General features: G+C 41.5%; 1 protein-coding gene across 7 annotated transcripts in view; it reads left to right on the top strand.

Annotated features, from left to right (window-relative positions):
- Positions 1-26990, top strand: part of mta3 (metastasis associated 1 family, member 3) — a 168492-nt gene that overhangs the window by 17372 nt on the left and 124130 nt on the right. For all 7 annotated transcript variants that reach the window (XM_078404982.1, XM_078404976.1, XM_078404978.1 and 4 more), the window contains one exon: positions 6067-6193. In XM_078404982.1, coding sequence (XP_078261108.1) covers positions 6072-6193 — 122 coding nt within the window. In that variant the 5' untranslated portion in view covers positions 6067-6071. The remainder of the gene's footprint in view (positions 1-6066; positions 6194-26990) is intronic.

Raw genomic sequence — 26990 nt, forward strand, 5'->3', positions numbered from 1 at the left:
TGAAGAATTGGTCAATTCATCCGCTCCCTATTTACTTTTGGACCTGTAAGGGCAATGTTTGGGTAGATGCAGTATATGATTCTATTGTGAAAATGTATTGCAAGTACCTTGGCATGAATTGGCAATAATGCACAGTAATGCAGAGTATCTCCATTTGTCAAATTAATGAACGTTGTGATATTGATTTTGTCTTATTCCCAACATCTTTAAGTGACATTGAGGGCGTATTTGAAATTGCACTTTTATGACTGCTTTACTTTGTACAGCTTTCTAAAAGTCTAGCCTTTTAACTGTCAAATGATACATTGGAGGACTGTAAGATATATACCAATTGCAAGATGCATCTTAAATTTTCATGTACATGTAATGAACATGCAGTGTCCATGTCATGAAACCTATCTTAAAGTGTGTTACATTACATCAGGTTTTGAGAAGAAATAAATTGAAAATAAATTGGAAAATGTGTTCCATAAATGGATCTGATGTGAATCTTTAAAATAACTGAAGAAATGCCTGGGTCATAAAGCTACAGGATTTGTACTGGATAAAATACAGAAGACCTGCAATGTATTTAAGTTAAGGAGGAGGTGAACTAACCACAGGTTATATCTTGTTTCCTTCACAATAAAATGGTTGACCCCTGGAATAAACTATAACATCAACCAGGCACTGATTTATGAAGGAACTGAACCAGTTCTCAGAGGAGGCACAAATCCCTGAATTATTGAGTGATTTAGGCGAGTGACATGCCTTTTAACTGTTTGACTATTTTCTTCAGGAGTCAAAGATGATATTTCTGAAAGTTTTATTTCTTCTTGAGCAACCTGCAACATTTTTTTCCAGGCTATAAATTCAGAGTGCGTGTTTGGGTTAAACTGATGACCTGGTTCTTTAGTCTCCGGTCATGGTCCAAAGAATTTAATGTCAGGTCCAAATAATCTAAAAAATGTCGCTTGTTCAAACACTCTACTTAATAACTCAGGACACACCTGAAAAAGTTTTAAATTGTCAAATCAATCATGATATCCTTCAATGAATATGTAAGAAATTTAAAAAAACAATGTTTTGTTAAAATTGGTGAAGTTGAGGATAGTGAAGAAGGGTGTCAAAGGATACAGCAGGATATAATTTAGTAACAGATGTATGCAGAGAAATAGCAGATGTAGTTTAATTCGAGAAGGTTTGAGGTGTTTAGTTTAGTTTAGAGATACAGCGTGGAAATAGGACCTTTGACCCACCGAGTCCGCACCGACCAGCGATCCCTGCACATTAACACTATCCTACACACATTAGGGACAATATTACATTTACACCGAACCAATTAACCTACAAACCTGTACATCTTTGGAATGTGTGAGGAAACCAAAGATCTTGGAGAAAACCCACGCAGGGCACGGGGAGAATGTACAAACTCCGTACAAATGAGCACCCATAGTCAGGATCAAACCTGGGTCTCTGGCGCTGTAAGGCTGTAGCTCTACCACTGCGCCGCCATGCTATCCTACTTAGGGAGGTTCTACTTAGGGAAGTTAAATGTAAGGAAACAGTATGTAGTTAATGGAAAGATTATTAACAGCAATATAAAGAGATAGACACAAAATGCTGGAGTAACTCAGAGGGACAGGCTGTATCTCTGGAGAGAAGGAATGGGTCACGGCTTTGGGTCGAGACCCTTTTCAGACCCGAAACGTCACCCATTCCTTCTCTCCAGAGAAGCTGCTTGTCCCGCTGAATTACTCCAGCATTTTGTTTCTATCTTCGGTGTAAATAAGCATCTGCAGTTTCTTCCTTAACAGCAATGATGTACAGAGCGAATTTGGGATCCATGTCCATAGTTTCCTGAAAGTAACAACAAAGTAGATAGAGTGATAAAGAAGGGATACAACATACATGGCTTCATCAGTTAGAGCATTGAGTCTAAGAGTCAGCAAGTCATGTTACAGCTTTAGAAAACTTTAGCTAGGCCATATCTACAATGTTGCTTTCTAGATGCTTTGGAGAGGGTACAGGAGAGGTTTGCCAGCCTGCTGCTTGGATTCAGGTTGGACAAACTTGAACTGCTTTCTCTGGACTGTTGGAGGCTGAGGAGTGATCTGATAGAAGTTTATAGAATTATGAGAGGCATAGATAGACAGAACCTTTCTCCCAAGGTGGAAATACCAAATACTAAAGGGTATATCTAAAACACTTGCCATGCTTCCAGACACTTGAGACTCTTTCCACACTCCTCCCCTGAGCTATTAGGAGTTACACCTACATTTAATCTGCTCCCCTGATCTATCACGATATAAATACCTGAGATCGTCACCTATTGGGTGCCAACTAATCAGTGCTGCGTTCTGTCGGTTCCTGGTCGATATCCTTTGGTTGCATTCAAGTCTGGATTTTGGGTTTTCTTCAGTACTTCTCGGTGAGTCTGCATTTGAGTCCTTTCGGGGCCCTCTGAGAGATTACTCGGCCAGTATGGACTCGGCAGGCAATTCTGACCAGCCTGCCCGGAGTCTTGGCGCTCCCATTTCCAAACCTGAGGATTTACTGGCTCGGTTGTTCAGGGCTGTTCAACTTCAAGGCTCCACTCTTGCTGCCCATGAGGCTCGAATGGACCAACTCGTAGCGACCATCCAGCAGTTGGCAACCACTGTCAGCCAGGTCCTGTCACATCTTGCACCTTCATCAATTCCTCCCGTCTCTGCTAATGCCTCTCTGCCTCCGTCCACTTCCAGCCGTATCCAGCCCATTCTGGAACCAGTTTTTCACCCTGAAGAGGTACCATGGTGATCCCTCTATCTGCAGGTCATTCCTATCCCAGTGCTCCTTGGTTTATGAGCTACAACCGTCCTGCTTCAGCACAGAACGCTCCAAAGTAGCTTCTGCCATCTCCCTGCTGTCAGGACGTGCTTCAGCCTGGGGTACAGCTGCCTGGGAGAGACAGCTAGACTTCTGCCAGGACTTTGCCCATTTTTGGCTGAGCTGAGAAAGATTTTCGACCACCCTTTGGTCGGAAGGGAGGCAGCCCAGAGGATGCTTCATCTCCGCCAGGGGTTACGGTCTGTGGCCGATTACGCTATTGATTTTCGAACCACTGCTTTAGAGAGCGGTTGGTGTGATACCACTCTGCTCAGTACCTTCAACCATGGCCTCAACGAGAACCTGAAGCATGAGTTGGCCTCTCGGGAACCTCCCTGGGATCTGGACGCGCTGATAGATTTAACTATCCAGATAGATAACCGGCTCCAACGGTGAAGCAACTGCTGAAGTCCCGGCGGCGTGGCAGAGGGATCCAGTACCTGGTTGACTGGGAGGGCTATGGTCCAGAGGAGAGGGGCTGGATCCCTGCCCGTGACATCCCGGACCAGCCAAAGAGGACGCCAGGAGGTGTCCGTGGGAGGGGGGCTCCTGTCACACTTGCCATGCCTCCAGACACGAGACTCTTTCCACACTCTTCCCCTGAGCTATTAGGAGTTACACCTGCATTTAATCTGCTCCCCTAATCTCTCACTTGGTATAAATACCTGAGATCATCACCTATTGGGTGCTGACTAATCAATTCTGTATTATGTCAGTCCGATAGCAGTTCTGCACGCTTTCTGTTCGATAGCAGTTCTGCACACTTTCTGTTCGATAGCAGTTCTGCGTTCTATCTGTTCGATAGCAGTTCGGCATTCTGTCGGTTTGATAGCAGTTCTGAGTTCTGTTAGTTCCTGGTCTGTATCTTTTGGTTCCATTTGCATTTGCATTTTGGGTTTTCTTTAGTACTTTTCAGTGAGCCTGTATTCGAGTCCTTTCCATCCCTCTGACAATATCTTTAAGGTTAGAGGGGCAAATTTCAAATACAATATGTGGGGGATGTTTTTTACATAGACAATGTTGGGTGTCTGGTATGTACTGCCAGGAGTGGTGGTGGCAGAAGCAGATTCAATAGTGGCACTTAAGAGACTTTTAGAGAGGCACGTGAATAGGCTGGTAATGGACATCCAGGCAGAGGAAATTAATTTAATGTGGCAAAAAGTTCAGCCCAGGCGTTGTGTGCCAAAGGGCCTGTTCCTGTGCTGTATTGTTTTATGTTTTGTGTTTTTTAAATTGTAAAAACATTTTTGGGTGAAGCCTGTAATATGGCGGGTGGGGAGGGCAGGGAGAGGGGGATGTTATTTTCCTGTAAAGCAATCTATATTGCAATATCCCATTAAATGAAGCTGCATCATTGATACATGCTTGCCCCAGATGTTTGAAGTAGATAATAGGTGATGAGGTTTGTTGATGGAGAGCAATGCAAGGCAGTGGTCAGAGCGATGACCTTGTCTGTCACTGCTGTGAATGTTGTGATGCCACCATTAATCTAGTACCTTTTTTGTCTTTTAATACTAATTTTATGACATTCATGTGGGCACTGAAAGGAGTATGACTAAAGATTGATCCAAACTTTATTTAAATATTTGCCATACAATCTGGAAGTATATAATGATGTGCTCTTCGAGGTGTGTCTTCTACTGATATGGAGCTATCCAGGGAAAAGTGCAACATGCACTGAGCTCATGGCAGTTCTCCATTTGCTCCAATTAGATCATTTTTGATTCATATTGGTATGACGAATAAGCAATGCATGTACATGGACACTTCAACTTTCTGATCTATCTCTTTCCGAATGTCTCCCAGCAATTGGCATGACAGTGGGTGATTGGTATTCTTACACTTTCATCTTTTGGCTATTTGCTTGATCAGACTGATCTCCGTTCATGGACCCGATAGCATTCTGAATATCAGACCTCGGGCTGATAATAAAGAGCTAATTGGCTATAGATTTGTTCAGGAATAACATGGTACATATGGTAAAAGCCAGCCAATAGGGTCTCAATGAAAATATGCCTTATGACTTTGAGTTGGAAGGAACCTCAGATGCTGGTGTATACTGAAGATAGTCACAAAATGCTGGAGTAACTCAGCGGGTAAGGCACCATCTCTGGAGACAAGGAATAGGTGATGTTTCAGGTCGGAACCCTCCCTCAGACTGACGGCTTTTTGCTGTGATTAGATTTCAAGGATCCATGCAATCTGAATATCAGACGGGCAAACTGAAAGGTCAGACTCTGTCTACCCTTGCGACTACGACTAAGATTTTTCAATGCTTAACTCGGAATGGCGATTTGCATTTTGGACTTTGCTGGAAATTTAGTGTTCACAATTTATTTTCCTGGAACTAAAGAGATTGTAATGGATCAAAAACCTTACAGATTGATTGTGGAAAATATCATTGGAGAAAGTGTCCATTGCACAAACTCCATGAAGTAACACTTTGCTTCTAACATTGCAACATCCTGCGATGTGCTGGAGTAACTCAGAAGGCATCATGGGCAGTTTGGTTGGCATCGACAAGTTGGGCTGAAAGGCCTGTTTCCATGCTGTGCAATTCTAAGATTCTACTTGCTTCCAACAGCCACATTAGCACATTTAGTCTTACCTTATCAGAGACAGTCCTTAGTTCAGTCTCAAATATCTTTTGTGTACTGGAAGTTTGTTTTCTCATGTAATGTAAATTCTGTTTCTATTTCACAGAAGCTGCTTGACCTGTTTAATATTCTTGGCTTTTTCTGTTTTAATTTCAGATTTCCAGCATCTGTAGTTTTTAAAATGTAATTTATTGAATTAAATTTGCCGATGTGCGTTAGGCAAGGCAGAATATATACATTTTTATCAAGCTTTTGTATTGCTATCGAATAAATACTGGGAACAATTTAAACCATCTTTGCAATGACTGTGTCCAGGTGCTCCACGTTTATAGTTGGTGAATACTGGATCACAATGAACTTATCAATTTTCTTTGGAGCATCAAGATTTATCATTCCAGCTGTATAGAATAGAGCAATCAGTTTATATTGTTGTAGTTGAAATTGCTGTGATCTATTGTTCAGAAATATGATTTTCTCTATGCAATCAAATCTAACTGTTGTAACCCACCCCGAATGCTGTCTGACCCACTGAGTTTACTCCAGCACTTGGTTTGCACAACTGCTGTAATGCTTTTGAAGAAGCTTCTTACGTTTTAATGTCTTATGTTTTTATTTTGTGCAGAGGAAATGGAAGAAGAACTGGAGACGACAAGTCTTTCAGACTTGACAGAAAAACAAAGACACCAGCTTAAACACCGGGAGATATTTCTATCACGCCAATATGACTCGCTTCCAGCCACTCACATCAGGTAGGGAATTGCACTTCAGTGGAAATTTATGCAGCATGTGGAATTTGCTTTTGTTTTAAAAAGCACCAAATATTCATTCTGTCACTGCAGTTTGAAACAAACCCAATGAATGTTAATGAAAACAGGAAAATACTGGAAGTACTCGTAGGTGAGAGACCAATGTGGTGAGAGAAAAGTTTTTTTCCTTTGAAGTCAGATATTTCAGCAGAATTTCATATGGATAGATGGATAGATGGATATTAGGTTGAAAAGAAGGGGGAAGAATGGAGGTAACAAATGGAAAGTTTGTGATAGAGTGGAGACAAATAAATATTGAACAATGGCAGTGTCAGCAAAGAGAAGGTAGTGAAATCTTGTTTGTCACTGATGTTGTGAACGGACGAGGTTTACATTGAATGGATAAATGAAGAATAGGGAGAGGAGAACATGCTGGAGCTATGAAATACAGAACGCAGACATTACTAGAAATTGGAAACAAAAGGGAATATTGAAATACCCAGCCTTGGGGCAGCATTTGTGAAGAGAGAAAAACTGAGTTTATTTTCCAGGTGAATTATCTTTCTGAGTATTTGCAGCATTTTCTGTTTTTATTTCTGCATTTATTTTCTCTCTCTCTTCACCCATCTCATTCTATTCCCATTCCTCTGGATTGATAATCTGTTATTAACAAACTTTCTGATTTCCCAACTGACCACTGATACTAGTATTATTCAGTCTCCACTTGCCCTATCACACATATTCCTTTTGTTCTCTCCATTGCATGTCTTTCTTATAACATAAGAAACTTATAACTTATAACTGCAACTTATAACGTGCGTATTTTGCAATTGTGCCCAGTCCAAAATGTTAATTCTATTTCTTTGTCTAACGATACTGCCTGATCTATGAGTTTTATCAACATCGTTTTATTTTTCTATCATATTTCCAACAACTGCAAAAAAAAATTTGCTTAATAGTTGAGAGTTTATTAGTTTATTGATCCACTAAAATTACCATTGACAAATATGGTTATGTACAATTACCACAGATATTTGATTATATTACATATTAATGATAAATATTTGAACGTTTTTCCTTTGTAGATTAGCTACAAATTGGTTTTCCGCTGCTTATTGCATATATAAGCAAAAATTGAAAGAACTGAACAATTTTACATTACGATCGATTACACTTTATAGTATGGAGACAGATAATTTAACCCAGTCAAATGATGAAATGCTCATTCTCCACATGAGCTATTGCCTATTTATCATTTTCTTTCCCTCCCAACTTTGCATCCCTTTATATTTTCTTCGTCCTGAGGTGCATTGCCTCTGCTAGGATGCATCATTTTTATCTGATTCATTAACTCCACTTGCACACTGGCCACTCGCTCTTCTCCCCTCTCCCATCAGGCAAAAGCAATAGAAGAGTGATACACACACCATCAGATTCAGGGACAGTTTTTTCCCAGCTGCCATCAGGCATGTGAATCATCCTTCCACAACCAGAAAGCAGTGTTGAACTACTATCTACCTCTGATATTCCTCGGATTATCCTTGATCGGACTTTGCTGGCTTTACCTTGCACTAAACGTTATTCCCTTATGTATCTATACACTATAAATTGTATTGTCTTTCTGCTGACTGGTTAGCACACAACAAAAGCTTTTAACTGTATTTCACTGTACCTCAATAAACTAGTGACAATAAACTAAACTGAACTGAAGGCAAGACCTCTGTTCTCACAGTGCTCTCTGTAAAGAAATTCCAATAAGACCTACTGTTTGTTTGCAGCTAATTAGATTTGTTCCTCACTGTTCTGATTCTTCCTTGAATAGAAGACACCTCCTTTGGACCCCTTTGACTTTCAAATACTTCTAAGTATTTTTTATCCCCTCGGTAAATGTGAAGCCCAATCTCTTTAAGATTCACAGACATCAACAAAATCTGAAACCATGTTGGATTCAATTCCATGGCATCTTCACCCCCTTGATCCCTCTTCTATTTCTGTATAGTCACACTGCTTCTCTGGCAAATATTGGGAAGAACAAAACCATTCTCTTCAAGTTAGTATCCCTCTGCTCCCCAGCCATTGAATTATTTCCACTCCTTAGAAATTGGTTAAGGCTGAATCAAATCATTCCCTCCATTTGTATCATATATGAACCCCAACGTATGCTTTCAACCATTTATCTGCACCTTCACCAATCTGCTGCCTTGTACTTCATTTCACTCTGCCTGTATCTCAGTTGAATGGTTCAAAGTTCAATGGTACTTTAATGTAATCGGTACCTAGATACAGTGACAATTCCGTTTTGCAAACAATTCTGTAAAAGTCTTACTGTACGTAAGCACAATCATACCTTAGTACAAGAATGTAAGGTAGTAGATTACACTGCGACAAGACACAAGAGTTGCCAGAGACCCAGATTTGATCCTGACAATGTGTGCTATCTGTATGGAGTTTGCACGTTCTCCCTGTGACCATGTGGGTTTCCTCCGGGTGCTCCGAATTCCTCCCACATTCCAAAGAAGCGCAGGTTTGTCGGTTAATTGGCTGCTGTAAAATGATCTCTAGTGTATGGGTGATCGCTGGTCAGCACCGACTCAGTGGGCAGATGGGCCTTTTTTCATGCTGTATCTCTAAAACTTAAAAAACCCTGAAAACCTCTAGATTTTCCAATTCCAGTGCTCTCTTGGCTGACTCCAATCTCCATGAATTTACCTCCCACCAAAATCTGCAATAAAGCACAAAATCTTGATCAACTATGGCCCTAAGCTCACTGACCTACTCTAGCTTCTCATTAAGAAAGGCCTTGATTTTTAAATGTTCTTATTTTCAAATCGCTCATGGTCTTGCTCACTGCTATCCTTGTGAATCACTCAATCCTCTGAGGTATTTATTCACAAAATGCTGGAGTAACTCAGCAGGTCAGGCAGCATCTCAGGAGAGAAGGAATGGGTGACGTTTCGGGTCGAGACCCTTCTTCAGACTTAAGAAGGGTCTCGACCCGAAATGTCACCCATTCCTTCTCTCCTGAGATGCTGCCCTACCTGCTGAGTTACTCCAGCATTTTGTGAATAAACACCTTTAATTTGTACCAGCATCTGCAGTTATTTTCTTATACTCAAACTTCTGAGATCGCTGGGTGTCTTCACTATACCCCTTGTGTGCTTCCTTAATTTTAATTGCCACCCTGTGTTCACCTGCCAATAATTCTCTCCCTGGATCATCCCCCTTTCAATTTCACTGGACTAATTTTTAAAAAGTATAACTTTCAACAAGTGTTTTGTTATTTGTACTTGTATTCTGTTTTGGTTTAGTGTCCAACGTTGATTCACAATACTGCATTAAGTACAGGGGGCCATTTTACTACTTTGAAAGATGCTAAGTATATACAGGTCGTTACTGTTGACGACAAGCAGATTTACCCCAATGCAACATTATCGTGAAACTAGTCCGTATACTTTTTGACCAGCATGGATGGTCCTAAATTCCCGCACCTTAAGCTGGCCAAAGCCAAGCACTTCTTCACACTCACAGCACTTCTAGGTGTCTGATGTTTGGTTCCATCAACCTCCAGTGACATGGAGTTGAATGTGATTTTGTTCTATTTTATTCTATGCTGTGTTTCATCATGTCCAATGAAATTTCCTTTCATGTGAAGGAAGGAACAGCAGATGCTGATTTATTCCGAAGATAGACACAACATGCTGGAGTAAATCAGCGGGCCAGGCAGCATCTCTGGAGAAAAAGAATGAGAAATTCTCCAGAGATGCTACCTCACCCACTGAGTTACTCCAGCAATTTGTGACTGTCTTTGATTTCATTTCACTTCACTCACGTTAATCAGCTTTGTGTCCCTACAATTTACAGAAACCCCAATCAATATTTGGGCCCTAAGGATTAATTCCTACCAAATTCTCCTAATGATCTCTCCACATTATACAACAAAATAAGATGGTTTAGAACTCTATGCCATGGATTTTCCTGTACAAAGACCGCTGTCTATCCCAATTTCTGTGGACTCCCTGTACTCTACTAATTTCACTTTAACATCTTTTCTTCAGGGGCTCATGAAAGTCAGAATTTTCTCTCATCAAATATTTTCCAGAATTTATTTCTATGTTTAAGTTTGCTCTATTCATGGAAAACAACTGTTCATTCATTCTGCTCTTTCTCTCTGGAATTCTCTTTTCAAAACATCTCCCTTCAATTTTCAAATTTCTCCATCAAAGGCCTTCTTTTCATCTGAAATGTTGGCACTGTAGCCACTGAATATTTCTTCCTTCCTGTTCCACATTTTCCTCTTCCAACATTGCAAAATATGCTTGTTGTTCCTTTTGAGGGAAGTGCAGCAAAATCGCAGCTTAGAGGAAAATGTCATGCACAGAAACAAACTTCTAACATGAATTATGCTTATGATTCAGCAGAACACAGAGATGAACTGAAGTTATAGTGCTCAGATGATTGTATGTCTTCCTATTTTTACAGTCAGTTGAACTGAAAGAGAATTAGTACATATAAATACAAATTTGGCTCAGATAGTCATATCGAACAGTAAATGCTCATTTCAGCTCACTAAGTCCACACCAAGCATTAACTACACATTTACTCTAATCCTACATTAATCCCATTTTTCATTTCTCGCACATTGCATTAATTCCTCTGAGATGTTACCACTCCACCTACAGACTCGGGGCAATTTATGGAGGCCAATTAATTTACCAAACTGGCCATCTTTGGCATGTGGGAGGAAACTGGAGTGCCTGGATGAAACCTACACAGTTGCAGTGAGAACATACAAACGCCACTCGGACATCACCGTTGATCACGATTGCACCCTGGTCTCTGGCATTGCAAATAAACTTTATTTGCTTTGCTTGTATTCCAGGTAGTAAATTGCCATAAATAACTTTACCTGAGCTGTATGTTTTAATGTAGCATGCCTCACACTAAATTGTAGAGGATATCGCAAACACATAACATTTGAGATCTTAATAAATTAGCTATTAAAATAACGTTGCCTGCCTTTGTTCTGCACATATCAGCACAGATGACAACGGGTAAGTCCCTTACTCTAACATTTACTTACAAAAAGATTCTTGCATCACTGGTCCATGACTGAATCAGTAAGAGATGCACGAGTAGGTTGAGAGAAAGCAGGTATTCACTTGTGCTCATATTTATCTTCCAGAAGAAACTAAGATCCTTTAAAAAAAATTATTACTGCAACTTTTTAATGTACTCTGTCAATTGTGTTTTTTTTAAAGGGCCTTGTGATATTGCCAGTGTACAACAATCTGCAGAGGTTGTGTGCAGAAATTTGCATTGTAACTGGCACCAACTCTAAATGTATTCTGCAACTACAAAAATTATTTCCCTACAAATGTGGGTAAATGTTGTCTTGTCTTTTGCAACACCGAAACAATTTCTTTACTTTGATTCCATTGAGCAAATGGAACCGATTCATTTAATCTTGTGTCATTTTTTAGTTTAGTTTAGAGATACAGTGTAGAAACAGACCTTTTGGCCCCCTGAGTCTGCACCGACCAATGATCACCCATGCACTAGCACTATCCTACACTCGAGGGACTATTTATAATTTTTTTACATACTCGGAACAACCTACAATTTTACCAAAGCCAATTAACCTACAAGCCGGTACGTCTTTGAAGTGTGGGAGGAAACCGGAGCACCCGGGGAAAACCCATGCTGTCTCGGGGAGAACGTACAAACTTCGTATAGACAGCATCCCTAGTCAGGATCGAACCTGAGTCTCCGGCATTGTCAGGCAGCAACTCTGCTGCTCCACCACTGTGCCTCCACTAATCTGTCTTGCCGTTAGGTACACCTATACAATTTCTCTACTTTGATTTCATTGAGGAAAATGAATAGGTTCATGTAATCTGGTGTTCTTGTGGTTAATAGCATTGATTATACAGTAACTGGCATAGTTTCAGTTCTCCTTTAAGTATTCTGTGATATCGGTCAATATTGGTGCTTTCTTCAAATTCAATGAAGGGAATTGCCATATCATCATTGATATCCTATGATAGTCTTCAGTCTAAGTTGCCTTAAACGATTAGAAGATAATAAAATGTTGTTTTCTCTGATGAGATCAAACGTACTTGGTACCCTTGGAACTATTTTTTTAATTTTAATGGGAAAATGTTGTACATTTCACTTTTGCATATCCACATTTCTGTTGACATGATCAACATTTTTCTAATGATGTGTGCAAATGCGCAGAAGATGTGATTTGTCAAATTTTACAAATTAATTATCTGCATGTATAAAGTTAAGACAATAAGATGTATTTGACAAATAAGTATGTGAACATATTTTATAAATTAGTTGTACTTTTCTGCTTGTTTGTGTATTTCTGGACTGGTTTTCCAAAAACAGCAAAGCCATCAAGTTGCTGATTACCACAAATCACGTTGCTTAATGGTTAACATAGCCCTACTATATTTCTTGGACAGTTCTGATAGATGTTTTCCAATGAAGCCTTGTGTTGTTAACCCAAGGTGGTAAATTTAGTATCATAGTAAACTAAATTATTTTGTATAAGTGTCTCAAAATAACTTTTATTGAATACAAGCCCTGTACTCTTAAATATTAGTCATGTAAAATATACAAATTTTGCAGAGCTGGACAAATACTTATGATGCCAGAAGGGTAATATAACTTGCAGCAATCTCACATTTGTTCAGTTTATATTGAAGTTGTGTGGTTTCTGACCAAGTAAAAATAAAGGTGGGCTTTGGAAAAATGTGCAAGAAGTAGACTGAATTCTTTGTGTTTTAATGGGTTTTTAATGGGGTTTCCCCAGGTGCGGTTTCCTCCCTCACTCCAAAGATGTACAGTTTTGTAGGTTAATTGGCTTTGATAAAAATTGTAAATTGTCCTTTTGTGTAAGATAGTGCTAGTGTACAGGGATTGCTGGTCGGAGTGGACTCAGTGGGCCGAAAGGCCTGTTTCTGCACTGTACCTCTAAACTAAAACTAAAGCATATGTGGTAATGTGATGTTACTCATGGATAACATAAAAATGATATCTTCCAAGTATTTTTAACTTTTAATATATCACTAGTTGCCTCCCTGGATCTGTATGGCTTTCAATTGTAGAATTGTGTGGCTTTCACTAATTGTAGAATTATGGAAATTTACTACAGAATGAAAATAATTTGGTCCACTGTTTCCTTGTGGACAAGTAGAAGGGCTAATTAGAGTGATTCTATTTCCCATCTCAAGATCTGCTGTTTGATAGATTATGGTTTTTGTGTGCTTATCTGAATATTTACAAATGTGGTAGGAATTTCTGTGATCTACCACCCTCTGGACATTGAATTCTAGTTTGCCATTGATCTTTGGGATGAATTCCTTCTTTAAATTCTCACTAGTCCTTTAACCAATTAACTTAAATCCATGTACCCTGGTTATTGGCTTGTCTGCTATGAAAATAGGATCTCCAGTCCCTGATAAGGTTAGCAATCTTAATTAATTCTTCCTTCAATCTACTTTGTTTAATACAGCATGACCCCAGCTTAGCCAGCAGCTTCTTAATAATAAATTCTCCATTCCTGGCAACATTCTTGTAAAATTTCTCTGTCGTCTGGATTTTCTATCCTTTCCCCTCTGTGGTGTTGAAACAAGGACTTTAAGCAGTAGTCTATTCATAGCCAGCTGCTGTTTATTTTACACTTCTAATATCATATCATATCATATCATATATATGACCTCCCTGTTCTTCTACGTGGCTCAGTCAATGAGAGCAAATGTCCATCTAAGAGAATAAAAAAAGACATCTGTTGTACTACCTTCATGAATCTGCATTTCTGTCTTCTGAGGTCTATTTTTCTACAATTTTTCCAATTCTACAAAATAGCAATATCTTGCTATTTAACAAATAGTTAATTACATATAAGTCACCAGGCCCCAAGTACTGAATTATTTAAAACTTGCATCAACTGGCCCTTGAGTCACTAAATCTTTCTTCAGTCATTTTCATTATTTCCCACTGAGCCAATTTTAAATCCAATTTGGCACATTTTCTTGGATTTCATGGGCCTTTACTTTTTTTACGTTTACCATACGGAACTTTGTTTAACAGCTTGCTAAAATCTACGAGGATGGCATTAAATATGTTTCTGGAATCTGACATTTGAAAGGAGAACAGGATTGAAGACACAACAGGTTGCACCTAATCTTTCTGCAGCGCTGAGACAAACTAGCAGATTGTCCTCTCTGTAGTTGTTCTTCAAGTCATCAGTCAGAGGAGTGAAGCTACATGGCAGGCAAGGGATATAGTTCAATGGTTAATGGGTGCCATTAAAATGTAGTTAGACTATCTGCCCCATCACTCTTTTAGGCAGCTGGTTTCAGACCTTGAGTATGGCTTCACTCATTTTTTTTCCCCCCCAAATTCGCCCTCCCCCTGCCCCCAATCCAAAGACACAGGTTTGTAGGTTAATTGGCTTTCTATAAAGGTAAATTGGCCCTAGTGTAGGATAGTGTTAGTGTGCGGGGATCACTGGATGATGTGGACTCGGTGGGCCAAAGGGCCTGTTTCCACTCTGTATCTCTAAACTAACCTAATAGTGATCTTGTCACGTGTATGACGTGCAAACACGCAGTGAAATTCTTTCGTTACAAACAGTCTAGCAGAGTATTGTCATACATAAGCACATCCCCGATTAGCAATTGTACAGAAATAGTCTACGGATCCCGCAGGCCAGCCACAGTGTAGAAGTACATGATAAAGGGAACAACATTTAGTGCAAGACAAAGTCCAATTAAAGATGGACGCAGGGTGTTCAATGAGATAGTGGCTCAGGACTGCTCTCTAGTTGTTGGTAGGATGGTAGCCCATGGGATTCAAGTGGGAAATTGAATTAAGAATTAGGTCAGGGATAGAAAACATTTGTGACAGAAGGACTTTATACAGCGTAGTTCCACAGGGCTTATTACGATGATCCTTGCACTTTGTGATATGTTTATTAATAAGTTAATAGTGGTATCAAAATTACAAAGCAGTTGACAGTACAAATGGATTGGGGGGAGTGTGTGGGGGGGGGGTGTGAATTAGGGGAAACAAATATTTTCAGTGAAGCTATACTTAAGGTCTGAAACTAGCTGCCCAAAAGGGTGATGCGGCAGATACTCTAACCACATTGTAATGATACCCAAATGCTGAGGCAGCCTTGATTGTTGTTGAATTATAACCTATAATGCTGAAGTACATTTATGGCTCCCCTTGACCCTTTATTATTTTTTTATATCTCTTCCAACGGCCACTTATCTTAAGTCTAACCTTTTACCTTTATTGTTATTCTATAAAAGACTGAAATAATTGTCCATTAAAAATACGATGTTCTTTAATGCTGAATGATATTATTCCTTCAAAACCTCGTTTGTTGGGGGAGTCCAGAACCAGGGGCCACAGTTTAAGAATAAGGGGTAGGCCATTTAGAACGGAGATGAGGAAAAACTTTTTCAGTCAGAGAGTTGTAAATCTGTGGAATTCTCTGCCCCCAGAAGGCAGTGGAGGCCAATTCTCTGGATGCTTTCAAGAGAGAGCTAGATAGAGCTCTTAAAGGTAGCGGAGTCAGGGGGTATGGGGAGAATGGCAGGAATGGAGTACTGACTGTGAATGATCAGCCAATAATATAAAGGAGGATAGTAAAAGCTTCTTTACGTACGTGAAGAGGGAAAAAATAGTTAAGGCAAATGTGGGTCCCTTGAAGACAGAAGCAGGTGAATTTATTATGGGGAACAAGGAAATGGCAGACGAGTTGAACCAGTACTTTGGACCTGTCTTCACTAAGGAAGATACAAACAATCTCCCAGATGTTCTAGTGGCCAGAGATCCCAGGGTGACAGAGGAACTAAAGAAAATTCACAATGGGCAGGAAATGGTATTGGGTAGACTATTGGGTTGTCAGAGTGAGGCTAAACGTAAATTGGAGGAACATCATCTCATATTTCGCTTGAGCAGTTTACAGCCCAGTGGTATGATTAATGATTTCTCTAAGGTATCACAAAAAGCTGGAGTAACTCAGCAGGTCAGGCACCATCTCAGGAGAGAAGGAATAGGTGACGTTTCGGGTCCCAACAAGTCCTTATCTCCTGAGATGCTGCCTGACTCGCTGAGGAAGATACACACAATCTCCCAAATGTTCTAGGGGCCGGAGAACCTAGGGTGATGGAGGAACTGAAGGAAATCCACATTAGGCAGGAAATGGTTTTGGGTAGACTGATGGGACTGAAGGCTGATAAATCCCCAGGGCCTGATGGTCTGCATCCCAGGGTACTTAAGGAGGTGGCTCTAGAAATCGTGGACGCATTGGCGATCATTTTCCAATGTTCCATAGATTCAGGATCAGTTCCTGTGGATTGGAGGGTTGCTATTGTTATCCCACTTTTTAAGAAAGGAGAGAGAAAACAGGAAATTATAGACGAGTTAGTCTGACATCGGTGGTGGGGAAGATGCTGGAGTCAATTATAAAAGACGAAATTGCAGAGCATTTGGATAGCAGTAACAGGATCGTTCTGAGTCAGCATGGATTTACGAAAGGGAAATCATGCTTGACTAATCTTCTGGAATTTTTTGAGGATGTAACTAGGAAAATGGACAGGGGAGAGCCGGTGGCTGTAGTGAACCTTGACTTTCAGAAAGCCTTCGACAAGGTCCCACATAGGAGATTAGTGGGCAAAATTAGAGCACATGGTATTGGGGTTAGGGTACTGACATGGATAGAAAATTGGTTGGCAGACTGAAAGCAAAGAGTGGGGATAAATAGGTCCCTTTCAGAATGGCAGGTAGTGACTGGTGGGGTACCGCAAGGCTCGGTGCTGGGACCGCAGCTATTTACAATATACATTAATGACATGGATGAAGGGATTAAAAGTATCATTAGCAAATTTGCAGATGACACAAAGCTAGGTGGCAGTGTGAACTGAGGAAGATGCTATGAGGTTGCAGGGTGACTTGGACAGGTTGTGTGAGTGGGCGGATGCATGGCAGATGCAGTTTAATGTGGATAAGTGAGGTTATCCACTTTGGTGGTAAGAATAGGAAGGCAGATTATTATCTGAATGGTGTCAAGTTAGGAAAAGGGGACGTACAACGAGATCTGGATGTCCTAGTGCATCAGTCACTGAAAGGAAGCATGCCGGTACAGCAGGCAGTGAAGAAAGCCGATGGAATGTTGGCCTTCATAACAAGGGGAGTTGAGTATAGGAGCAAAGAGGTCCTTCTGCAGTTGTACAGGGCCCTAGTGAGACCATACCTGGAGTACTGTGTGCAGTTTTGGTCTCCAAATTTGAGGAAGGATATTCTTTCTATTGAGGGCGTGCAGCGTAGGTTTACTAGGTTAATTCCCGGAATGGTGGGACTGTCGTATGTTGAAAGACTGGAGCGATTAGGTTTGTATACACTAGAATTTAGATGGATGAGAGGGGGTCTTATTGAAACATAAGATTATTAAGGGATTGGATACGTTAGAGGCAGGAAACATGTTCCCAATGTGGGGGAGTCCAGAACCAGGGGCCAGAGTTTAAGAATAAGGTGTAGGCCATTTAGAACGGAGATTAGAAAAAACGTTTTCAGTCAGAGTTGTAAATCTGTGGAATTCCCTGCCTCAGAAGGCAGTGGAGGCCAATACTTTGGAAGCTTTCAAGAGAGAGTTAGATAGAGCTCTTAAAGATAGCAGAGTCAGTGGGTATGGGGAGAAGGCAGGAACGGGGTACTGATTGTGAATGATCAGCCATGATCACATTGAATGGCGGTGCTGGCTCGAAAGGCCAAATGGCCTACTCCTGCATCTATTGTCTATTGTCTATTGTCTATTGTCTATTGTCTATCGTCTATCGTCTATCGTCTATCGCCTATCGCCTATCGCCTATCGCCTATCGCCTATCGCCTACCGTCTCTGAAATTCCCGCAGCTCATTTTATTTGAAGTTGTATGTATGCAATCATCAATATTCACCAGACTCACTGTCGCAGGTAAATTTCCATTGCATTATCTCAAAATCCATCCTCGGGTAAGGAGACTTGCCCAGAAACAATTTGGTATTCCAGATGTTGTCTCGGCAAGGCTCTCTATAATTGCCATTAGGCAAAATGTGTAGCAAGGAACTGCAGATGCACCCCTCCCAACCCTACCGAATTTAGCGGAAAGTTTCAATTTTCTTATTTAATTTCTGCCATTCCGATTTCGCCTCATTTATCTGCAAAGCAGTCGGTAATTGCAATTTGTCAATTCGGCCACTAGAGGTTCTGCGAGAAATTTCCCCCGCCCTGGAAGTCTCCCCGAAAATGGGCAAGGGCAAGGCAGCCAATCTCGACCTCACCGGGACATCCATGGCCGATCGGTGGGTTGAATTTGCAACCTGCGGCCGGGGCTCTGGAACTCCAGCCCAGCTGGAGCCAGCACATCTATCCCCATAGCCGACTTCCTTGCCAGCTGGGTAAACCAGCAAAGCTCTGGAACCACGAGTGCCAGAAAATCAGTGGTGGAACTGTAATGAGTAAATATTAAATTTAAGTGTAAGATTATATAACTATATTAATTAAGACGGGGTTCAAATATAAAACACAGCAGAAAAGCCAATTACCACCTTTTTGGGCTGATTATTAATTAATGTGCAAATTTACTTCACGTACTTCCGTATGCTTAGTCGAGTCGCATATATCAAATTTCTTCATAACTTAGTCGTACGTTTTATGATCATTGTTCTTTTATTCAATATCAAGAGAATTGGGATGTGTAAGGAAAAAGCAAAATAGAATAAACAAAACAAAACCATTTTTTCTTTGTGTTGCAAAAAGTATCTCTGTTCAGTAACCTTTCCATAAATAGCAGAATATACTCATGATAGGTATATGTACATGTAGTCCAAGAACTACAGACTGTTCGAAATAGTCGTTTAATCACACATGAATGTGTATGCGTATTTGGCGTGCATACTTTTTTTTTCGCTGAAAAGTTGCATTACGCGCCATATTATGAATTTTGATGTAAAATTCTGAATTTTGGACATCAAAATTATGAATTTGTAAAATCAAATGCTGGGAGGTCTGCAGATGCTGGATTATACCGAAGATAGACACAAAACGCTAGATTAACTCAGCAGCCATAAGACATCCTTGTTACTTTCCTCACAACCCACTGCTATGAAGGCCAACATACCATTTGTCTTCATAGCTGCTCACGGATCCTGCGGGTTTGCTCCCAATATATGATGTATAATACATCTGAATCCCTTTTTGTTCTATTTGTGCAGTACTCTGCCTTTTGTTTTTTACCGCCAAAGTAAATTACTTCACATTTATCCCTGTAATACTGCGTCTCCCATGTATTTCCATCCATTCAACTTGTCAAAGTTGTCTTGAAACTTTTTGCATCCTCCTCTGTGGTTGGATTCACTTCACGTTGACAGCAAGTACAAGGATCTCAAACCCCCCAGAACAACATATTTTCTCTCTATTTAAGTCATGTTTTTCCTAACTGAGTGAAGAATCTCATGGACCCAGATTATACTCCATCTTCCACATTTTTCACCTCCTCACTGACCTTTGCAGATTATTTGTGTTCTTGCAATTTGCTTTCCTTCCTATCTTTATATCACCATTATATTTGAATGAATGAATAAGTTTATTGGCCAAGTATGTGCATATACAAGGAATGTGCCTTGGTGCTCCGCTCACAAATGACAACACAAACATACAGTTAACAATTAAGAATAAATCATAACCACATCAAAACAATAAAGATACAACATTACGGTCTAAACATGTGGGTGAAAATAAACCAGAGCAAAAAGAGACTACAGACTTTGGTTATTGAGTAGAACTGCTACTCGTGGGAAAAAAAGCTGTTTTTATGTCTGGCTGTGGTTGCTTTGATAGTCTGGAGTCTCCTTCCAGAGGGAAGTGCTTCAAAGATTTTGAGGCCAGGGTGAGAGGGGTCAGAGATGATCTTGCCCGCTCGCTTCCTGGCCCTTGCGGTGTACAGTTCGTCAATGGGGGGAAGGTTGCAGTCAACAACCTTCTCGGCTGATCAAATGATCCGTTGCAGCCTCCAGATGTCATGCTTGGTGGCTGAGCCAAACCAGACCATGATGGAGAAGGTGAGGACTGACTCAATGTTAGCAGTATAGAATTGGCCCTTCATTGCCTGTGGCAGATTGTGTTTCCTCAGTTGCTGCAGGAAGTACATCCTCTGTTGGGCCTGTTTGACTGTGGAGTCGATGGTGGCCCCCCATTTAAGGTCCCTGGAGATGATGGTTCCAAGGAACTTAAATGACTCCACAGATGAGACTGTGGTTTTGTTGATGGTGAGTGGGGGGAGGGGAGGGGGACCTTTTTGAAAGTCCACAATTAGTTCCACTGTCTTAAGAGCATTCAGCTCTAGGTTGTTGCGATGGCACCAGGACACCAGCTGTGTCACTTCCTGTCTGCAGGCAGATTCCACCCCATCCTGGATCAGTCCAATCAGGGTAGTGTCATCCGCAAACTTGAGGAGCTTCACAGAGGAGTCTGTGGAGGTGCAGTCGTTGGTGTAGAGAGAGTAAAGGAGAGGGGAGAGTACGCAGTCTTGCAGAGCTCCTATGCTGAGGGTCTGCGGGTCCGAGATGTGCTTTCCCAGCCTCACATGCTGCTTCCTGTCTGTCAGGAAGTTGGTGATCCACTGACAAAGGGGTTCAGGCACAGTCAGCTGGGAGAGTTTGGAATGTAGTAGCTCTGGCACAATGGTGTTAAATGCAGAGCTAAAGTCCACAAACAGAATCCTTGCATAGATCCCCTTGCGGTCTAGGTGCTGGAGGATGAAGTGCAGGCCTTGGTTGACTGCATCATCCACCAATCTATTGGCCCTGTATGCAAACTGCAGAGGTTCCAGCACGGGGTTTGTGATGTGTTTTAGCTGGGCCAGCACGTCTTTCAAAGGTCTTCATGACTACAGAGATCAGTGCGACAGGCCTGTAGTCATTAAGACCAGTGATCCTTGTCTTTTTGGGTACAGGGACAATAGTGGAGACCTTGAAGCAGGCAGGGACAGTGCAGGTTTGCAGGGACTGGTTGAAAATGTCTGTGTAGATTGGTGCCAGTTGTTTGGCATAGAGCTTGAGGATAGAGTGGGAAACATTGTCCGGTCTGGAGATTTCCGGCTTTTCTGTTTCCTGAATAGCCTCTCCAATTTGGCTGCAATGCACCCGGTGCCTTCTCAATAAACCCTGAATGCTCCATTTCCACTCTGAGCAGTCATGATCCAGAGATTTCCAGCAGGTTGTGTGGATGTTGAATGTCTTAAGTACCCTTTGAGCACATCTTTGAATCTTCTCCTGTTTCCATCAGGTCACCACATGACAGAGCTCATAATGGAACATTTGTTCAGGGCATAGGGTGATGGAGGAACTGAAGGAAATCCACATTAGGCAGGAAATGGTTTTGGGTAGATGATACTAAGTTGGGGGGTAGTGTGAATTGTGAGGAAGATGCAATAAGGCTGCAGGGTGACTTGGACAGGTTGTGTGAGTGGGCGGATACATGGCAGATGCAGTTTAATGTAGATAAGTGTGAGGTTATTCACTTTGGAAGTAAGAATAGAAAGGCAGATTATTATCTGAATGGTGTCAAGTTAGGAGGAGGGGGAGTTCAACGAGATCTGGGTGTCCTAGTGCATCAGTCAATGAAAGGAAGCATGCAGGTACAGCAGGCAGTGAAGAAAGCCAATGGAATGTTGGCCTTCGTAACAAGAGGAGTTGAGTATAGGAGCAAAGAGGTCCTTCTACAGTTGTACCGGGCCCTGGTGAGACCGCACCTGGAGTACTGTGTGCAGTTTTGGTCTCCAAATTTGAGGAAGGATATTCTTGCTATGGAGGGCGTGCAGCGTAGGTTCACTAGGTTAATTCCCGGAATGGCGGGACTGTCGTATGTTGAAAGGCTGGAGCGATTGGGCTTGTATACACTGGAATTTAGAAGGATGAGGGGGGATCTTATTGAAACATATAAGATAATTAGGGGATTGGACACATTAGAGGCAGATAACATGTTCCCAATGTTGGGGGAGTCCAGAACAAGGGGCCACAGTTTAAGAATAAGGGGTAGGCCATTTAGAACGGAGATGAGGAAGAACTTTTTCAGTCAGAGGGTGGTGAAGGTGTGGAATTCTCTGCTCAGAAGGCAGTGGAGGCCAGTTCGTTGGATGCTTTCAAGAGAGAGCTGGATAGAGCTCTTAAAGATAGCGGAGTGAGGGGGTATGGGGAGAAGGCAGGAACGGGGTACTGATTGAGAGTGATCAGCCATGATCGCATTGAATGGCGGTGCTGGCTCGAAGGGCTGAATGGCCTACTCCTGCACCTATTGTCTATTGTCTATTGTCTATCTGGTGTCAGGCATGCTCACCAATGTGGATGACCGAGTGTATCCAGGACCTCAGTCCTGGGCATGTCGGCAGAAAGAGGATTCTGATGTTTGTTTGCTTGCCCTTCCAGTGAATTTGGAACATTTTGTGGAGAGAGTTTTTGGAAGAACTTTTCCATTGTTGTGAGATGCCTGTGCTATCAGTAATCTAGGACTGCAAAGTAGACCATGGATCACTGCTGTTCAGTGGACTGTGCTTTGTGCCAGGGTTTAATAATGGACTGCAAAATGTTCCCAAGTGATGGATGGCAACCCAAGTGATTAATCGTTTCATGATTTCTTTCTGTTTCCTTCCTTCAATAGAAGTGTCACATTATATGTGGGCAGAGATGCACCAGCATCAACATTGGTGAAGTATAGCGATAAAGAAAGAATGTCTCAAAAGACTGCTTGTTGTGTCTTATTTATGAAAGATGAAAAATTGAAACTGGGGACTTAACATCAGTCGTTACTAAACTTCTAGAGTCTATAATTTAAGGATAGGGCTCCTGAAAAACATGAACGTTTAGGTTATAGAGAGAGAGAGGGAGCGTGAACTGATGAAGGAGATGGTGCTTTATTGTTACACGTGTGAAGTGCAAACGTACAGTAAAATTATTTTCTTACAAACAGTCCAGTAGAGTATCAGTCCACTGAACAGCAGTGATCCATGGTCTACTTCACAGTCCTAGATTACTGATAGCACAGGAGTAATTGGCGACATGCCAAACTTCCTTCTGAGGAAGTAAAGACGTTGGTGTGGTTTCTTGGCTACGCTTTCAATGCGGTTGTTTCAATACAAATCGTTTGTGGTATTTATGCAGAGGAACTTGAAGCTCTCGATCATCTCCACTTCACCAAACTTGATGCTGATTGGAGTGTTTGCTCCATCTCGTTGCATGAAATCACTAACTAGTTCCCTCGTCTTCCTGACATTAAGGCAGAGATTGTTGCCTTGATACCACGTTACTCAGCTCTCTACCTACTTCCTGTGCTCTGTCCCGTCATTGTTTGAGATCTGCCCAGTGCAGTAGGGTCATCCTTCCAATCCACTTAGATCCTTTCACCCACTTTTTTTCCATAATTATAATCGCAGAAGTGGATCTGCAATCACGCATTACAATTGCTCTACTCTTTCAAATTTCAACTCTGTGCACTGTGGAATACTCGATCTTAATCATGTATTGTCTTTCCGCTGACTGGTTAGCACGCAACAAAAGCTGTTCACTGTACCTCAGTACACGTGACAATAAACTCAACTCTACTCAATATTACTTTCCAGCCCCCCAGCACCCACCTCTGGAACTCCAGCCCAGCTGGAGACAGCAGATCCGTTACCATTGCCTTGGCAGCCTAGAAGGACCAATCTGGTAGGAAGGAACTGCAGATTCTGGTTTAAACCGAAGATAGACACAAAATGCTGGAGTAACCCAGCAGGACAGGCAGCATCTCTGGAGAGAAGGAATGGGTGACGTTTTGGGTCGAGTTCCTTCTTCAGACTGATGCCCCACTCTTTTTAAATCTCAACTCTGTACACTGGATGGCTCGATTTTAATCATGTATTGTCTTTCCGTTGACTGGTTAGCACGCAACAAAAGCTTTTCACTGTACCTCGGTCAGTCTGAAGAAAGGTCTTGACCCGAAACGTCACCATTCCTGCTCTCCAGAGATGCTGCCTGTCCCGCTGTTACTCCAGCATTTTGTGTCTATACTTTGGACCAATCTGGTACCATTCGACTCCTCTCAGAGGCCGTGACCTCTGTTGGTCTAGCAAGGCTCGGGAACCAAGGTTGCTGGAGCATCCATGGTAGACCTGTACAAGTAAATTAAAACTGGGTGGCATTGGATATATCCATTGTGGTTGTGTTTTCGAGTAAAGAAGATTAATGTTACCCAAAGGTTTTGTTCTGAAGGCAAATTCAATTTAACTTGCACTGTAGAATCATCGGCCTAATAAAATATGTATGTGCTACAGTCATAATTCTGAAATAGCATTGACTGTTGGTACATTTTTGTGGAATTATATAAGATCGATGGGACATTTTTATGTGTAGGAAAATAACTGCAGATACTAGTTCAAATTGAAGGTAGACACAAAATGTTGGAGTAACTCAGCGGGTCAGGCAGCATCTCAGGAGAGGAGGAATGGGTGATGTTTCGGGTCGATATAACTATATCATATATAATTATGTTTTAAGATGCTGTTTCTGGTGATTCAGCATAACATGAAACTGTAATTAACAATTTAAGTTGTTTAAAAGCATGGAATTAAAGGGATTCATGATCACTAAAACACTACCCTAAAATCACAGTTGTAATGAATGGGTGCCGAGCAGTAAATTTGTGGAAGATTTCACAATTCAGAAATGAAATCTTTTTTTTCCATATAAAAGAGATAGACACAAAAGGTTGGAGTAACTCAACAGGCCAGGCAGCATCTCTGGAGAAAATGGATAGGTGACATACAATATTCCGACATTTTCGTCACCACCGAGCCACATCTTCCCATCTCCACCCCTTTCCACTTTACGCAGAGACCATTCCCTCCGCAACTACCTGGATAACTCGTCACTTTCAAACTAAACCACCCCCTCCCCTGGTCCCTTCCCCAGGAGATGCAATACCAGTCCCTATACCTCCTCCCTCGAATCCGTCTAAGGATACCGACAGCATCTGCAGTTCTTTCCTACACAGGTGGTGTTTTGGGTTTGCCTGGCCTGCTGAGTTACTCTGCCATTTTCTGGCTATCATTGGTGTAAACCAGCATCTGTAGTTCATTATAAAATATTTTATATACTTTATGCTGCAGCGTTTAAGTGATACTGTACTGAAGTGTCACCTTGGATTATTGCTTCAACTGCGCAGTGGAGTTTGAACTAAAAACCATTTGATGAGCAAAGGCTTCAGGAACACTTGTTCCTAACATCAGTCTCAGTTGGGTCTAGTCACTGTACCATTTGGACACCATATTAGATTCGGTACTCTTGGGTTAGGGCAAGGGCTATTCTGAGTCCTATTCTATACGAGTCCTATTCTGCTGTCCAGTGATTATTTTTGGAGAGATCACCATATATAAGTGGTTGAAGGCACATAGGGCTATGTTGTAGTAACTTTGTTGTTTAAAGGCCTGCTGGGTTACACCTGGAGATAATTACCTGATCGACACACAGGACATTAGTATTCATGCATACAGGTACTCCCCGATGTTTGTAATAGGTGCCTTACAAAAACTTGCGCTTACATAAGCAATTCTTTAAACCGACTGGCGCTCGCGTGGTCTCTGCGTCGGAGCTCCCACGTGGTCGCTGCATTGAATAGTAAATTTATGCATGCGCAGTAACACTTCCATTTCTGACTTGCGTAGTGCCCGACAATCAAGGGTCCACAGGTCGTCACCCATGCGTAAGTCAGGGAGCGTCTGTACTGCCTTCAGGCAAGACAGGTGAAGATGGAGACAAAATTAAAAACTCGGGAATAAAAGAAGCAGTTTATTACACAGGCGATACATGGCAGATGCTGAAAATCTGAAAGAAATGGAATCTGCGGCGTTTTTATATATTTACTTGGTGTCTGTGGAAAGAGAAATCGCACAAAAGAATAATACTGATGAGGCATGGTGAATGAAGGAAAAGTGCTCCAATGAGAAAAAATGACTAAGTATTTTGTAACCGTTGAGCTCTTACATTGAACTTTTACATTTGTTAGGACACTTGTAATGTTAGATCCCTTCAGAAAGAGTTAAAGCCCCACATGCTCTTGATTGCACGGTGCATTTTTACACAAAGTAGCACTTATGTAAGCAATTCTTCAAGCCCACTGACCTCCACATGGTCTCCTCGTCAAAGTTCCCATGTGGTATTTAATTGTGGGAAGGGGAAGGCATTCCAGATCTCATTCCACCAGCTTTGAATAGTTGGGTCAGGAATTTAAATAGAAAGAAGCAGGTGGATTGTCCAAGAGGAGCAACCTAATGTAGCATCATGTTTTTTAGGATCTGCTGGCTAAGGAAACAATAGAAGCATTGGTCAAAGCAGGTAGTTTGGGTGTCATGAGTAGTCATCAGATCAAAGAAACTGAGTGCAGTTAGACACAAAGTGCTGGAGTAACTCCGCGGGTCAGGCAGCATCTCTGGAGAAAAAGGATGGGTGATGTTTTGGATCAGAAGGCTTCTTCAGACTCTTAAAGTCTAAAGAAAATTCTAAGTCTAAAGTCTCAAAATCCAGAGTCCAAATAAGTGTCCCGACCCAAAATGTCACCCATCCTTTTTCTCCAGAGATGCTGCCTGACCTGCTGAGTTACTCCAGCACTTTCAGTCTATCTTCAGTATAAGCCTCCATCTGCAGTTCCTTTCCACAAACTGAATGCATGTCTTTCTGAAAACTATTCATGGAATATTTGGTGTTTTA

This window comes from Rhinoraja longicauda, chromosome 9 (assembly GCF_053455715.1).
Source record: "Rhinoraja longicauda isolate Sanriku21f chromosome 9, sRhiLon1.1, whole genome shotgun sequence".
Classification (NCBI taxonomy): domain Eukaryota; kingdom Metazoa; phylum Chordata; class Chondrichthyes; order Rajiformes; family Arhynchobatidae; genus Rhinoraja; species Rhinoraja longicauda.